Source organism: Drosophila sulfurigaster, chromosome 2L (assembly GCF_023558435.1).
Source record: "Drosophila sulfurigaster albostrigata strain 15112-1811.04 chromosome 2L, ASM2355843v2, whole genome shotgun sequence".
Lineage (NCBI taxonomy): Eukaryota > Metazoa > Arthropoda > Insecta > Diptera > Drosophilidae > Drosophila > Drosophila sulfurigaster.
In genome coordinates, this window is record NC_084881.1 from 16,406,869 (window position 1) to 16,424,731 (window position 17,863).

The window sequence follows — 17,863 nt, forward strand, 5'->3', positions numbered from 1 at the left end:
ATAAATTTTCGACTTAGGATTTTGGTATTGAAAACTTTCGATTCTGTCTGAGCGTTAAAGATCGTTTTTCACAGGCAATTATTTCAGCTTAAAATCAATATTAGCATTAGCTAGCTTCTGGCATTTGGCTGCTTCGACTGTACTCTATGTGTTTCCTAATTGTTGTTCTGTTTCTTGTTGTGACCTTGTTCAAAATTTATGGCATTTTTCATGCCCATGTATCTCCGTTTGTTTTCGTTAGTTTTTTCTGACTTTTTTTTTGTGTGTTTATCTACAACTACAACGTGCACGTTGGCTCCATGCTCCATGGGCTGATAACATGTGTTACAGGCCCACAAGCCACAGCGAGAGACCCAGACCAAAGCCCACAAATAGCAATTAGTGTGTGCTGTGCCCCGTGCTTTGCTTTGCTTTGGTTTGCTTTTGGTCTGCTTTAGTCAGCACTTATATTTTCGTATCGAAATATGCTTTGAGTTATGTAAGTCGTTAATGGATTTCAATGCTGTTTCTTTCTTTTTTTTTTGTGGTGTGGTCAATCAGTTGTCCATTTGTTAAATCGTTAAATTAAATGGAAGACACTTCGAACTGCGCATAAATTTGATGGAAATGTCCAAGCAGATAATCATAATAAAGTTATCTACAATTTGTGCATAGAACTTGACTCTCTGCTCGGAAGGTTATCTCATGTCAAATGTGTATATTATCTCACTCGCTGAATCATTTGTTTTGTTTAGGCTGGCTGCACTTGGCAGTGATCTCATGTCTGTAAATTAAAATGAACTTCAAGCTAATCCAAGTATTTTAGAAACTATGAAACAACTCACATAAATGTTTTACTTAAGTGCCCCATTAATAAATAAATAAATTAACAATTCTTCAGGGTTCATTCATTTCACCCAAATGTCGATAATATCTTCGACATGCTCGCAGCAACTTTACGTAATACGCAAATCCGCAGAACTATGCGCGCTGAGTACCTACAACAAATCCAGCTACATAGTAAAGATACAGATACAAATACAGATACAGATAAAGCTACACAGATACAGATAAAGCGTACAACAACTCACTTGACTTGAGCTTGAGCTTGGGCGTTTTTCACACACTTCTCGTCACGAAAAAATACGAGAAAAAAAAAGAGGCAAAAGATAGCGTTGCGCACACTTCATGATACATTCACATCCATTCACAGTTCGTGCGCTAGCTACATAGCTGCAGCTTGTTTTTGTCGTTATTTTTTATTGTTGTTGTTGCCGGCATCTGAGTAAAATCTTCTCGCACTTACATACCAAATGTGACACACTCGCTCGCTGCTCGCACACACAACCAAACATCAACAATAATTTGTGATTTGTTGATGTTATTGCTGCAATTGGCGGCTGCTTTGCATTTGTTGTTGTTGTTGCTATTGTTGCCTTTGTGGTTTGCTAGGCACAAAAAATATTGTAAGCAACTTCAGAATGCGGCTCGTGGCGCCCAATAAATTATCTGATGTTTACAGACAAAACAATATGACGTATTTCATCATATTCAAATTTCGAACAGAAATCATATTCTATCGGTTTGTGTTACAAAAACTTAAAAAATGTATAAACAAACTTCAAGCTATATAAATTTACAATCACTGAACTATCTGACCGTATAAATTACATTTATAGACGTAATCAATGCAAACTTGCTTTGTCTCAGCTATTTAAAGCACCAAACTAGATTTAAGTCATCAAATGCAACGCTCAATCGTAAAAAATAATGTGAACGCAAGCAAATGTTTTTATCTAATGAATTTGCATGACGTATACGACCTGTTATCGCTAAGATAGAGACGGAGACGGAGACAGAGCGAAACAAACTGCGAGAACAGCTTAAGCGATTGGCTGATTATTTTAGCTATTTGATTTACAGCATTTATCGTTGTGTTGTTTTCTTCTTGCCATTTGCTATGTTGCAATTTCAAGCAGTAAAACAACTATTCTGGCTAAACGAAATAAAATATATATAATAGCAAAAAAACGACGACCCTCGCAGTCGAATTAATTGAGCATTTTGTTTTGCTTTGTTTTCAGCAGTTTTTTGCGTTGAGCTGCTCCCCAAAAAAACAAGAAATGAAATAAAAATAAAATTCAAAGTTCAGTGGTATTAATTTTGCTAGCTTTGTTCTTGATATCCCCCCGTCTCCACTCTTTGCCACAGTCTCGGCTTTCGGCGAGTTTCATATTAATTTGTATAATGCACATACGACCCTTGGGCCGGAACGGGAACGAGAGCATTTGTCAGTTCACATGACGAGACAAAAGTTGGCTCAACTCATGTGTGAGTCTCATTTTTAATGCCAAAAAATTGCTGTGAAATTAAGCTCAACGCACACAACAAGAACAACAGCAACAACAAAAACAACCGCACCTTCCCCTAGCCAGGCCTAGGCGCCACTCCTGCCCCTCCTCCCCCGCACTCCTCGCTTGTCTAGTTTAAATGCTAAGCGCCCCCTCGACAAATGATGTTTAATATACACGACACGGGTCCAATAAATTGCACAAGTTGCCTTGTTGTCTCTATTTGTTTGTCTCCCTCTATCTTTGTGTATGTTTGTCTCTCTTTGTCGCGTTTGTTTTACTCATAAATAGTTGACTTTTGGGACAATTTTTTTTTGGTTTGGGTTTGTGGTTTGGGTTTGGTCTCCTCAATGTGCTTAATTTGTTGTGACATTCGCATATTTACAGGAAGAGAGCTCTGACATCACAGCTGGGATACGTAAATAATGAACATTTGTGAAATTAGTGTTCGTTGCTTTATGACAAACACTGTTGTACATGGCCCAGTTGGACTATTAAGACAGTTTCGAGATGAGTTACGAAGATTTCTGTTGCCATTTACTTCATGTTATCAACAGAGATTGCAATTCCCAGCTCAATATTTTTATGTTTCTCAGTATTTCAGCTGACATCATCTAGTTATTGTTTCTAATTCCAAATAAACTCATTGCATAAACTCTCCAGCTAATTAGATTTCAATGCGCTGACAGCTAAACAATTTGTATGTTAATCATATCAATCAATTATGTTGTTCGATCAGTTCTCTACCTGACCCTGAACTGAATTTAGTGAATGCACTGGCAACACATTCTACTGCGAGTGACTTTATCGCTCGCAGGTGAACGATGGCTATTAACAGTGAATTCGATAGCCTTATAAACGAAATGTGGAACACAAGAAATCAATCAAGACGCCGCTGCCATAGATAAGGAGCCAACGCGGCGTTTCATTCTTTTGATAAACTTGGCATCCAGCTGATAAGCAGATAAGATAACTCAGCTACTTTCAAATATGCTAAAAAGATGCTACAACGAAATTCAAATATTAATTAGGGACCGTAGCGAAATGTCTTGAGATTGAAAGGAGAAAATTCACAATCAAGCATTTGAGAAGAATCTTAAAAAAACACAGCGTGAAATTGTTGCGATTATTAAAATAAAAAGATAAGGAAAAAAATTAAAATTACTTTTGACAAAAAATTTAAAAATTTTATGCGGGTCGAAAATGAAACAAGAAAATCAACGTAAAAGTTTCACTCAGTCGACTCTAGAGAAATTATTTTATGTTTCGTGTCAAAAACAGAAACATGATTAAAACTTCTAAATATATGAAATTTTGTCGGGCATAAATTCAATAGTGTTTTTTATCATCATTGTGTGAAACCACAAATATTCATTTTGTAGATGAAGATTAAACCATTACTAGAACCAATCACAAATATCCTATAAACAATTCTAATTTAATATTCTGTTTGAAATGTATCACTATTTCTATGTTTAATAAAAACGAAAAAATATTATAGACAATCAGTCAAGATTTTCAGAGTTTCTTTACAATGATAAGAACCTAATTCAAAATGTAATGTCTTTTAAATCGAATTATATTTCAATTAGGTTTAAGACTTTGCTAATTAGTACAACTGTTTGTGACTTACCGATTAATTAGCACTGGCTGCAACCGCTTTGCTGCACTCGACGCTGTGGGCGATGTCGGAGACTTTGCGAGACGCGCAAAAACGCTGACGCCGGCGCCAACTGAGCCTTTATCCTGTGGCTGCCGTGTTGACGTCGACGCCGGCGTCGTGGTCACCGATGACGGCGACTTGGAGCTGCTGTTGCTGTTGCTGTTGACGCTGCTGCGCTTGACATTTGAGGGCGTCACAGAGGGCGAGCGACGCACCGAGGGCGTGATGCGCGGACTGCCGCTGCTAGTGGGGCTATTAGAAGTGGTGGTGGCGTTGCCAGATGTGGCTGCCGTTGCACCGTTTGGCGGTCCGGCCATGTTGGCGGCACGCGTTGTGGACACTTTGGATTTCACATCACTATAATTTGTTTTAATTGTTGACTTATTGCTGGCGATTTTATGCATAACGGCATCCCATTTATTGGGCGTATGCGATTTACGCGCGTTTTGTGTTTTTGCACTGCGCGGCGTTGTTGTTTTTGTTGCTTGAATTGGAGAAGCTTTGCCTGCCGCACTTGTTGTTGTAGTTACTGTTGTGGTTTTTATCTTTGTTGCTTTTGGCGACGCGGCGAGCGATGAGCTCGACGACAAGTTCTCAACGGTGCAGAGCGATGTTAACGACGAAGCGACGTGTTGTTGACGCGGCGACGCTGCGCGCTGTACTGAAAGCGCTGCCGACGATCGCTGCTCGCTGCCGGCGCAGCTGCTGCTGTTGCTGCTGAAAGCTTCGTCGCAAAAGCTCTTCGCGCTGCCGCCGTCGACGCTGCAGTATGAGGTGCGATTGGAGAGCGAAAGCGTCGCTGCCGATGACGAAGAGAGCGGACGCTGTTGTTGTAGAGTTGTGTTGTGGAGACTTTGTTGTTGCTGTTGATTGACCGACTGAGCTTGACCTTGAGCTTTGCGCATGGTTTGCGTGGAGTCATCGGGTGACATATCGACATCGACATCCCCCACATCATCCACATCGACTTCCAGCTCTGGCAACCGCATTTCCTCATCACAGCGATTCTCCACATCAGTGAAAATACCCGAGGATTCCATGCATGAATCCTCCATCTGCGGCACCGAGGCACTCGGCTGCATTCCCGCTGCTGGTCCATAAAGCTGACCATCAATGACTTGGGCGCGTCGATCGCCACGCTGCAACACATCATCCGCATCGGATTCGGTGAAGAAATCCGAGTCGGTCATCGGATCTTGACGTCGCATTGGCGCCGCTGGCATTGGTGGAAAACTAGGCTGACGACTGACGCGACCCAAGTGGGGGCCATTGCTGGGCGAATGATCGCAGGCGCCGCGGGAAGCGGGACGCGACATCTCTCCATCGCCCTGATAGCCCGTATCGAGGCTGGTCACACTGGTCACGCTGGTAATGAAACTGTTGCTCAGCTGCTTGGCATTTGTGCTTGCTGCTGCAGCCGCAGCTACTGCTGTTGTCGTCACCGCTGCTGTGGCTGGCACAAGGGGTGCAATGGCTATGGCTGACACCAGCTGCGGCTCGATGGGATCCAGTGGCAACTCCTCGGGCGATGGCGTCTGCTCCATGCGCAGCTGTTGCTGCAGCTGCAAATGTTGTTGCTGCTGTTGAAGTTGATGTTGGTGTTGTAGTTGCTGCTGATGATGCTGCTGCACTGCCGCCAATTGCAATTCCAACTGCTGATGACTCTGATTGTGTTGCGATGACGAGTCCAGGAACTCCTTCATCTGATCCGGCGTCAAAATGCCCAGGCTCTCATCTAGATCAAAGCTGTGCCTCCTAAACAATTGCTGCTGCAACTGTTGCAGCTGCTGTTGCGATGCCGAGAACGAACTCTCCACTAACTCAATAGAAGAGTCCAACGTACACTCCGGCAACTCCAGACCAAAACTGTAGCGTGTGCGTGGCGCATTCCGCATTGCACCGCAGTGCACCACACCCGCCAGCGCGCCATCGAGATGGGGCAACTCCCCGTCCGGTGTGCGTGTGGGCAACACAAGATCACTGCGTGCCGCCTTCAACAGTGGCGAGAGCAAATGCACCGGCACCGGCGTGTACTGGAAACGTGCCCCAAGCGGCGTTGTTGTGGCCGATTGCGGTGTTAGGTGAACCAGCGATTGTTGTCCAATCGAACGACGTCCGTTTCCTCCTCCGCCAGCAGCTGTGGCAGCACTTGACAATTGTGGTGACGTCTGCTCCAGAAACTCTCGCGTCAAATTCAAGAGTTGTATGTGCCTCGCCGGCGATTCCAGTCCGCTAATGTCCAGCAAGCGTTCGGTATTGACGGTCGAATTGAGCGGCAGCTTCAAGTTGGTTTTATCCGGCGCCAGCGCCGTCATAGTGACATCCAAATCCGCAACCAACTCGCTGCTGGCCTGTTGCTCCTCCAGCTCCGACTGTGCGCTCAGCATATCCAGACCCGAGGGTATGGACATGTGCTCCAACAACGGCAATTGATCCATGCTCTTGGTCAGATCGAGACTCTGTGTGCTCAACTGAGTTGTCTGAATGACAGGACGTGTGCGATCGCGGCCACAGCTGCTGCCCGCCAACACTTGAGTGGCATCATTGCCAGCTGTCATCCCGGTTAGAGTTCGATCAACAACGGGACGCGTTCTATTCATGCTGCTCGTCTTGTTGCTCACACTCATTGTGCTGTCCATGTCCAAGGTGCGTCCGAATCCCACGCTCGAGAGTCTCGTGCTCTCCAGATTGATGCGGTGAGCAATTAGAGTCTGCTGCTCCTTCTCAGACGTCTCCTCATCGCACACAAAGGTCTCGGAACGCATCAGCGGAATTGGCGTGCTGCTCGTAAGCTGCAATTGCTGTTGCAACTGTTGCGGCTGCTGCAGCTGCTGCTGTTGTTGTTGCTGCTTTGCAGCTGGCAGCGGTGTTTGTGGCAAGGAGCTGGTCATGAGCTGTGAGGGAGTTGCACTTCCTGTGCCAATCTTTGCCTGACCAAAGTACTTTTTCAGCACCGTTGTCGTGCGTTCGCCGATCAAACTGACCGCGTTATTTAGACGCTGCCCCGAAGCGCTCTTCTTGATGTTGGCGCCCAGATCGTGAAGCGGCGTCACCGTCGGATGATACGAGCTGATGGGACGCTTCTTGCTGGCCGTCGGCAAGGCGGGAGCATGAAAGATTTGTGTCGGGGACTTCAATGCGGTGGCTGTGGCTGTGGGCGGGCGAATGTGTGAGGTGGTGGCTGAGGTGCCACCAAATCTTCCCGGCGATGGAATGCGCGACATGCCATCCAAGCGTGGAATTCGCGTCGTTGCTGGATCCTGTAAATGATACGAAAAATGCGAGAAAATTTTGTTATTCAAAAAGTAAAAATCGAGCTAAACGAGCGACACCCTCAATCGTTGAACGAATGCCGTAAACTGCCTCAACAGATTGCGGCAGCTGTCGTCTTGACCAAGTCAACTCTCTAACTCTCCCTCTCCCTCTCTCTCTCTCTTTCTTTCTTTCTCTCCCCCGGCAAGTGCGTAGTTAGTTTTTTCGGCGGTGGCGCCAACCAGTCTGTTGACCACCCTGCCGCACCCCGCTGACGTTGCAGCAACGCACGTGCTCAGACTTTTTGGCTGGCGCCACCCTGCAATGTAGTTCACTGGGGCGTTTCCACTTGGCACCAGTTCAACGTACTTTAAAACAGGGTAGCAACCGAACGTGCTAAGGGCAGGGGGTGGAGACGTGTAACGCGGGGGTGAGGCGTAAAGACAGTAGGGTTGCCATACGCTGATGTCATCAGGCTATGCAATTTGAGGACACAGCTATTTGTATAACCTGTAGTCCCAGTGCAATGGGGTATGCTAGTTTAAAGTTTGTTGAAGGAATAGAAAACGAAACGAGGCATAAAAGGATTGACAAGAGCGAATGTTAAGATAGCGAGAAAATATTATAGAACAGGCTAAAATCTAAAAAGAAGAGTAGAAAGGGATTAAAAATATGAATACGAATAATAATCATAAATTTAATAGTGACATTCAGAGAGTTAAAACAGGAAAATAAATTAGAAAATAAAAAAAAAATATAAATATATTTTTGAACATCATTCACAGTGTTATATTCAGAGATAATACTCAGATACTTAGAGTGACAAATTTTAATAAACAGAAGAGAACAAGAAAAAGTCAAGACGCCTTATAAAAAATAAGCATAAAAATAAAAGGTAACTCAAAGAAAATTTAAAATAAAAAAGTTATTTCTATAGAGAATCTCCTTAGTTGGTCACCTTTATTCCACTTCATTGCCTTACTCTGGTTTCTTAGGGGTTGTTTTCTGCAAGCTTAACGAATAGCTAATTGCAGTCTAATATAATTAAATGGGGCTCCGTTTCGGGCTGTGTTAAATTCTTTATGAAATTCCACGTGTTCACGACTGGCTTTAATCATGTAATTATATTACAGCATTAGAGCAGCGACAGCGACAGAGAAAGAGCTAATTAAGCACGTGTGTGTGGCTGTGAGATTGTAATAGATAACTTATGTTTAAGAGGCCAGTAAATGGCGAAACTTTTTGGGGTAATGGATATACGTGGTAATCATGGAGTGACAGATCCCCAAGGAATACATTTCACTAGAAAAGAAACAACGTTCAGCTGTCAAATGGTACACAAAACTTGTTTGACAATATAAGCAGATATCTATTATTATTTTTATTTCCAAAGAGAAGTTTTCAACCCTAAACTTGAAAATTCTAGAATATAAAACAATTATTTCAGATTAAACCAATTTTTTCTAATTCTTATAATTATATGTTCGTATTTAATTCAAATTAGTTTAACTTAGTTACTATACTTCACATTTTATTCACAAAATGTATATTTTTCAGTCTTTATCTCTCTAAATTTTCCATTTTAAGCAAGCAAAAGAAGTTTCTTTCCGCAAATTTGAAAACAATTTGCCTAAGCACACAAAACTTTTAATATTATCGTTTAGCAAAGACAACAAAAGTTTTGGCCACACATACTCATATATAAGTGAACTCAAAGTCAGTTGAAAAAGCCGCAAATACAAGTATTAAATGTAGTTCGATGCAGTTTACACACAGTCTTGGGGTTAATCGAAAAACGTAATTCTCGACACAGACGGACCAAGTTAAGGAAAATCAAGCATAAGGCCTCCTCCTGGTTGCTTCATTGAATTGAAAGCAACCTTGCCAAGCAAGCAACATTCTATTGGTAAATGTCCTTGAACTTTTTTCCGCGCCCGTTATATAGAAAATGTCGAAAGTTTTACCAGGCAGCACCCGAGAACCCAAACCCAATGCACACACAACTCAATGATTGTTATCAACTAGAAAATGCACAAAGTTTGCCTGCATCACGCTGAGCAAAGCAAAGGAAAAGAAAAGCACGGGAGGTGACCGCGGAGGAAAGGCCACGAGAGGCGTTGCAAATTGTTCATTTCGCAGCCAGTTCGCATATGTGGCCCATAATTATTGCAATATGACACGCAGCGAGAGCAAGGAGAAAGAAGAGAACTGCAACTGCGGCTCCGAGGGTAAATGGCAGACGATAAGAGCTCAAGGGAATGCTGGTTATAATGAACATTGTTTATGGCTCAATATGGCGTGAAGGTTTATTAACGAGCGTTCTACGATTGCAAAAGGACCGCCAGCCTATAAATAACTGATTAATCGAGGGACGCATTTTAAAACAGCTTGCAAACGTCAGAACTCAACTTGCAACTACTCATGAATTAATATAAATAATAATATGAATGATTATATTTTATATGTATTTAAAATAAAAATAAATAAGTATGAAATTAGTAAAATAAAAATAAATAAATATGAAAAGGTTAAGTTCTTAATTTAATTTGAAGCATGTATTATTTTCTTCTGTTTTTAGCATACGTATTATTACGCTTTCATTAAATATTTATAATTCAAATTACTGGACTGTATTATTCAATATTCTTAAATCTTTTTACAACACTTTTAATACTCCTCCCATAGTTTATGCTGTTTTTAAACCAGCACACAGATCTCATACAATCTGTACAATCTGCTTCACAATATTTGTCTCCATACAATATGACAATACTAAAATATTTGTATCACCGACAAACCGGCAATTGGCAAGGAGACAATAAAAAACAAGGAGACAGCATGAAAAAACGCAACACGCAACGAGCAAAACACAAATGTGGAAATATTGTCATAACGCAGGCGGAAAACAAAGTCAAACGAACACAGAATGGAAAAGGGAGCAAGAAGCAGAAGTAAAAGTGGTTGAATTTAATAAAGCAAAAAAAAAGATAATAACCAAAAAAGAAAAGTCTGATGTACAATGTATGTACAACCAAACAGCATATTTCACTTGGCTAAGAAATACCCTGTAAATCTTATATCAAACAAATTGAACAGTATTCTTAGACAGTTGGCTACATAATAGACGATAGATGGCGCCAGTATTGCCAGTAATAGATTCGAATTTTATTATTAAAGACCTAGTTAAATTTCTCAATTGGTGCAACCTCAAAGCTTTTCTCTGTTTCCCTCCATTACAGGGTATATAAATACTGATATGTGGGTTAAGCGCAAGCTGTCTGTCCTTAGCCTGACAGCACAACGGATGTGGCGGTGGGGCTGGCGCATGAGGTGGGAGGCAGCAAGGAAAGCCAGCGAACGGAACTAAATAAAATTTATCGATTTATACACACAGCACATGCATATCGACAACTGTAAAGCGGGGGGCGGTCGCTTGGCATGAGTATTAATAACAGTTAACGCTAAAGAAGCGAAAAACCAAAGGGAGGCGGACCCAACTTGAGGACAGTTTCGGTTAGGATATTGCATAAATTCAAAGAGTTGCATGTGTAAGCGTATTTATACACTGCGCTTCGTTTATATAGCACACTTTACGTTATCAGTTGAAAATCTCGAAATGCTTTTAAATTTCTTTATGATGACATTTTGAACACGACAATTTAGCTTTTTAGATAAAAGAGCTAAATATTCACATCTTTTTGCGATTCTCAAATTGTTGACTTGGTAACAAAAGCTTTGACTTTTCAATGGACTATTAAAATATTAGATTAGATCCAATAAATTCTTAGTTCCCTCTTTGGCAATTTTGGAATTGTAACATTCTATGGTAATATTCTGTATTGCGTTTTCCTATTCCAGTGTATGTATGAATATGTTTCTGTGAATTAGTTCAGTCTATGCATGCATAATTTCGATAGGTAATCAATAACGATTGTCGGAGATTTAACGCTGCAAGAAATACATTTGTATTCGGAAAATTATGGAACATTTCAGAGTCTATTTACCATAGTAGATATGATAGGCAATGTTTGTTGAGCTGACATTTGATATGCATATCGAATGCAAATCTTTGATTTCGACATGAATACCCGAAATGCTACTACCCAAAACAGCTAAATAGCCTAATCAATATGCAAATATTTGATATTTGCAAGCAAATGAATATGGAATGAGATCAACAATGCGTTGAATGATAACAATTGTTTTGCCCCATCGACAATATTGAATTAACATTTGCCAAAAATAAATATATCCAGGTCTTGGTTGGTGTAGTATTTTGAATAATATTTGTATGTAGCTTTTTAAGTTAAAGACATGTTAGTAAAACTTGAATTTTTATCATTTGTTCATTTTTCTTCATTTTTTAAAGCATAATCATCTTTCCATGACTAATTTTGTAATTCAAAATAAATTATTTAAATACTTTTCAGCACAACACCTCGCAAGTTTCTTAAGCAACATAATTGCCACATATTTGTTAATTAGGTTAACATTTTCTAAGAAGCAATTGAAAAGTTAATTGGAGCAATTTACTGAAGCACAAGCTCATTAAAATCTTACGCGAGTGCAATTTTAAATTACTAAGTACTCGCGCCTCTAGTTCTGGCCTCCTTTGAAGACGCTAAAGGTCACATTCCATATGCTATGGAGAGACTTTAAATATTTTATTTAAGCCCTAAGACATGTGAGTTGGTTGCTTAGCTTATCTATCTACACCCACAAGACTGACAGCCTGTCTATTTATTTCTGCTACTCACTGTCCTGTTCTCAGTTGAACAGCTCAATCAACTTAACCCGGCGAGTCGTCGTTTCGACTTGCCTCGTATATTTTACAACTGGACTAGCAACATTTTCACAAGCCATTAGCTCGTATCCATCAACGGAGGCATTCAGTAAGCGGCTTATCTTGGCAGCCATTGGGAAATGAGACGCCCCCGGAAAACTGGGCAACATTTTTGGGCTATGAACCCAACTGCAAATGAAACAGAAAACTTAAAGCCAAACATTTGCATTGCGCAATGAAACTGACTGCAAATAATTCAAGATTACATATTCATGAAATGCAAACAGACTTTACAATTACGCTGGCAAACTTCAGTAATTTAATAAGAAGCAGAGATATGAAACTAACCAAGTTGAAAGATATTTTAGGGCTTTAAAGTTTATATTCCAAAGGGTTACAAACTATCACAGAATGATTTTTATTACGAAGTAACTTTAAAATCTTTGTAATTTAAAAGCATACTAAATAAAGTTATCAAATTTCAAAGTTGCTCTTTTAAGGAGTCAAATTGTGTCTTTATTATTTAATTTTTGTCTGCTTACAAAGCAAAACATGCTCCTTAACTTTATTACCATCCCAAAATGCAAATGCGGAAATAATTTGAATTGCTTGACAATTTTAAAGCATACTTTGCGGCGCACTTTGCCAATATGCGCAGCAATCTTTTATTATGCATGAAGAAACGTCTGGCAGAAATCATCAATAAATTGGAAAAGTCTGCGCAACGTTTTTAATATTGCACAAAATGCTTGAGAGTGTGTGTGTTTTAAAATTCTCTTCAGCAGCGTATGTGTGACAGCTGTTTGAAATTATGAGAAAAGCACAACTCAGCACATAAATCATAAGCTGTGTCCTTCATAAAGACAGTTTGAGCCAAAAACAAAGAGTTTAGTTAAATTTTTAGATGTTACAAAAAAAAACTTCGTTAAACTTCCATCTACTTTGTTACTCTATATGAAAATAGAATAAATCAATAATTTCAAGTTGTTTACAGAGTAACGTCAAGTCGGACCATTTTCAGGCCATGTGGGAGTGAGAGAGTATGTTAAAAAATGCGCCTCGTTTTATATTTTTCTTATTTCTTTCATTCTCTTCTGAGAAAAGAGAGGCAATCATTTTGGACAAGTCCGCAGTCGTGTGTAAAATTAAATCATTTTTATGGCGACTAGACGGAGACTTGCGAATAAACGAAAAACAGATGGAGGACAGACATGAGCAAGAGGAGAATGAGTCAAATTCGGACTGTCAGCGAGACAATTAATGTTGGAGAGTTAAGCTCGACATATTTTACACTCGATATTGTCCCCTTAGGCGCATCCCCGGCACATACTTGTAACTAAATTTATGTGCAACTCTTGGCCAGCCAGTTGCAGAGGCAAAGTCGTTAAGCAAAACACATGCTGTGAGATGGATGAGACGACGACGACAATGTTCAGCCATAGTTGCAAATCGAATACGAACTAGAGCTGGATTTTAAAAGATATTTCTTCTTCTACTCATATCTCGCCTGCTGTTCGCAGAAAATGAGCACAGAAAATCGTTGCATACTTTTATGCGCAGATTAAAAAGCCGACCACCCATGGCAAAATGGCTTTTCCAGCGGAAAAATGAGAGAAAAATCTAGTATAACCGCTACCGACTATAAGGCAAGCCATAACAGTAAATACCCTAAAATAAATTCCAATTCAAATTTAAATACTTCAAATACTTCCCGTGTTAAATAATTGTAAAATTGGAAATTAACACGAACCGTCCTAAATACCTTTTCAACTCCAGGCAGGAGATAATAAATTTCAGCTCAATACTGCAATCTCCTCACTGTAAACGCCCGCAGTCCATTAGCCAACTTTATTATACCCTTTTTCATAGTCATTTAATAGCTGCTGCAGGGTATATAAACAGCCACGCAATAAGCAAAGGTCATAACAAAAGGCAAACAAAAAATGTGGGAGGTGGAAGTATAAAAAACATTTGCCATTTTAATTTGTATTGTGAACTGCGTGGGTATAAAGAAAGGGAAATGGAGGTGTTCAAAGTGAAAAGAACATTTGGAAGAATAAAACCGCCTTTTTGATAAACGAGTTTCTTATGATTGCCCTAAGAATTTCCATTATGTGTGTGCTAAGGTTTTATTTAATGTGCGTTTAGCTGGAAATTCAGCTGAAAATTAATGTGACGCAAACATTTGCGCAACACGTGTGGCAAGTGGGCTTAGAGCAGCTTAAGTTGTGCGATGTCTACTATATTTAGGTGACGCTGTAATTAAGAAGAGATTTTATCGCTGGTACGAATAAACGGATTACTGCACGAAAAAGCAAAAGAAAGAGTCTATTTAAAGTTATGCAAGTTGAATTAAGAATACATTTCGTTTAACTGTAATCTCTTGTTGGTAAAAGAATGCTACACATGTCTGATAAACAAGTAATAAAAAAAGTGTTGGAAGGAAAACTTGCCAAGCTGTCGCTAATGAGTTTCACAGCGTTTCGCAGCGTCACGTACGTTTTCTACATTTTCCAATTTTCTCTAAGCAATGCTTGGTATGTGAGACTCGTTTTAAGAATATGTAACGTAATTTATCATGCTCCAGAGAATCAAGACTCTGCCACAGAGTGGACATTTATCAAATGGGGCAGCAGCAGTGCAACAGGATAAAATGTACGTGCCCCCAACCACACTCTGGGATGCCGTGTTCGTTGCAAGCGAGAAGCTTTATGCAATTTACTAAAGAAATTTTTGAGGCAAGCTGAGCACAAGGCGGCCGGCAACAACAAACATTTCAAATGTAAATCGTTTCATTGCAGCCATTGAATGGATGAGTCCCCTTGGCTATCCACACCTTATTGGAGTGCTTTCTCCCACCTTTCCCCCAAGTAATTTTCCAAATTGCAAATGCAATTGCAATTGATAAAATTGATTTGAAAGTGTGCATTTTAAAGCAGCAGCTGGCAAAGTGATGGCGGTGGTTTGCTTTGTTTGAAGGTCAGAAGTTACGAGCCATTAAACGAACACACATTATTGCTGTGTGGCAAGTTCACGTTGCATTATCGCAAAATGCAAAGCTGCCACTCATTAACCGCTTCGATACACAAAATTATTGCATTTCTCTATTGGGGTTTAATTACAAAATGGACAAAATGGGGCAAAATGGCCAAAATGGTCTGGCCAAAAACTGTTGACAATAATGAAGCTGCTGAACATTTTGCGGTAATGTTTATTATCTTTTGCTAACATTGTTAGCCTTGTTCTGTTGTCTGTTGTCTGCTGTTGCTGTTGTGTTGTCTGCAACATTGTCTCTCGTCTGGTGAATTGCGCAGTATGTTTCAGTTGTCTGTGGCTTTCTGGGATTTCGTAATGCACATTGTGAATGTGGTTTATGACTGACAACATTCTGTTGTATGCACGCATGTGTGCGTCTCTGATTTCCAAATGAAAGAAGATGGAAAATTGAAATTCGAATAAGAGGGAAAATAGCAAAATTTGCCATTGAAAGAGTTGCCAAATATTTGATGAGCCACTCACATAACTGATGATGAGTAATGAGTTAAGCTTGCCAGCTTTTGTAAAGAAACTTTGCAGCTCAATTAGTGAGCAGCAAGATATTTGTTGCTTGCACTGCAATTAGTTAGAACAGATGATGAGCAGATGGCAAATGAAGTAAAGGAGACATTTTGTCTACTAATTGTTTGACAACTAATTGACAAATGTCTTAAAATTTAAATGCGAAATGTGATAACAATAAGTTTGCAAAATAAACAGCAAAATAATTATTCTACTAAGAGACAAATAATGCTTGTTCAATTAAATAGTTGTTTGCTCTGAATCACATTACTTAGCAGCGATAAGTGGCAATCAGAGCTAGGCATCAATTATTTCCAATTAAGCTAGCTGATGTATTTATTACATCCCAAAAAGTATGCTTTACATTTTGTAGTAAAGTTGAGTATAATTGAATTGAATTTCTTAATAATAAAATTAACTAATTGATTACGAAATTCATATTTAATTAATAAAGAAATTGCATTTGGAAATAAATCTGTTTTTCTTTTAATTGCATTTGCAATTCATTTGCTTCATATTTTTACCCATAATAAAAGCAGCACTTAAAGCAGCAGCTCGGACATTTGGAAGTTTGTAACCACGTAATCAACTAAATTATTTAAGCCAACATTTCCATTTCCCAGCCTTAGTATTGACGTGTCTTACTCGAGTTGCTCGTTACCACACCCTTACTTTTTCTGCACTTTTCTTATTGCATTTTGGAAAAATCATATGGCAATTGAAATCAAATTTCACTGCACTTGAGTGGCTTCCACAAGCCAAATCCAACAACGACCTAACAACCCAACAACGAACACTGTCCATCTCTCTAGTGACTGCCGCAACACTTTTTTCCTCTTTTCCACTCCACTCGACTCGCCTCGACTCGTTTTTCGTGTCGCTGACAGTTTGAAAGGCAACAACTGCCAGTCGATAGTAGTTGACCCAAATTCCCCCTCACTTCGGGTGCAAGAAAAAAAAGGAAAGAGTGTGTGGAAAGTGCAGGAAAATGCTGACTGTCACGTACACACATAAAAACTTCGTTTCTTACACTGAACAACAAAACTGTGAAACTGTTTTTTTTTTTTGCTATTTTTGCAATGCTACAGAAAAATTTTCTTTTCTAGTTTTCTATTTTGCCGTTTGTCATTCTGCAGTGCAGCGCATGTAACAACTGTCAAAAGGGAAGAACAACAAAGACAACAACAACAACAATAACAACTGTCATATATATATCAAAATTTTTGTACGTTTGTACCTAAGCTCTATAGCTCTTGTGGGTTGTAAATGGACGGCAAAACCGGCTGACAACTGCGGGTTTTATGTGACATTGTTTACCTTTTGCCAACGAGCACGAATTACAGCAACAACAACAACAACTAGAGCACTAACAACAGCAATCACATGATTTACGATTGAGTTGCGCGCCTCAAAAACAATGTCATTTAATTTCGACGCCGGTGACAAGGCTAACGAACACACAAATACACACAAAAAAAATAACAGAAATCATTTGGGAAGGCAACGCGACGTATGAGTAACGACTTTGCATCGAAATGCTCTAAACACAAGGCTGTCACTTGTCATTAGCGTCAGGTTGTCAACTTGGAATAATATTCAAATGATGCAGACATATTTCAGATATACAATATTTAGTAATTAATTATAATGTTGATTTAAGTTTAGTTTTAAAAGTTAAATATAATATTTCAGATATACAATATTTAGTAATTAATTATAATGTTGATTTATAATTTTGTTTTAAAAGTTAAATATTTAAAAATAATATTATTTTAAAATTAGTAAAAACTAGCTAAAAGTGATTCAAACATATTCAACAAATCAATTTATACAATTTAATATCATATAATGTTGATTTACACAAAATAGCTACCCGCTTCTCATTTTTAATGAACCCAAAACAGTGCAGTATCTTAAAATGTATTATTCTTTAAAATAACACAAATATACCGAAGATTATATTATGGTATATTCAACATACTATATACCATAACATAGAATACAAACAGTGTTGCAGGTATTTTAGAAATACAATATAATGTTGATTTCAAGGAGTAGAATAAGTTTAATCTGCTGCTTTCTTCACTCTCTCAATCTCTTTCTCTCCTAAGTTAAACAACTTAAATATTTCACTACGATGTTTTCAATTAAATATCTTGCACAAATGTTGCGCTAATCTTCAGCAACTTATGTGCCGTAGTTTCTCTTGATCGTTTTGACTGCAGCAGCAAAGTTAAAATTTTCTTGCCTTCAAAACTGGCCCCCGAAATTGCCGCA

General features: G+C 39.4%; 1 protein-coding gene across 1 annotated transcript in view; it reads right to left on the bottom strand.

Annotated features, from left to right (window-relative positions):
• LOC133845919 (serine-rich adhesin for platelets) overlaps positions 1–17,863 on the bottom strand; it is a 100,290-nt gene that overhangs the window by 70,322 nt on the left and 12,105 nt on the right. The window contains exon 2 of the mRNA XM_062280989.1: positions 3,964–7,253. Coding sequence (XP_062136973.1) covers positions 3,964–7,253 — 3,290 coding nt within the window. The remainder of the gene's footprint in view (positions 1–3,963; positions 7,254–17,863) is intronic.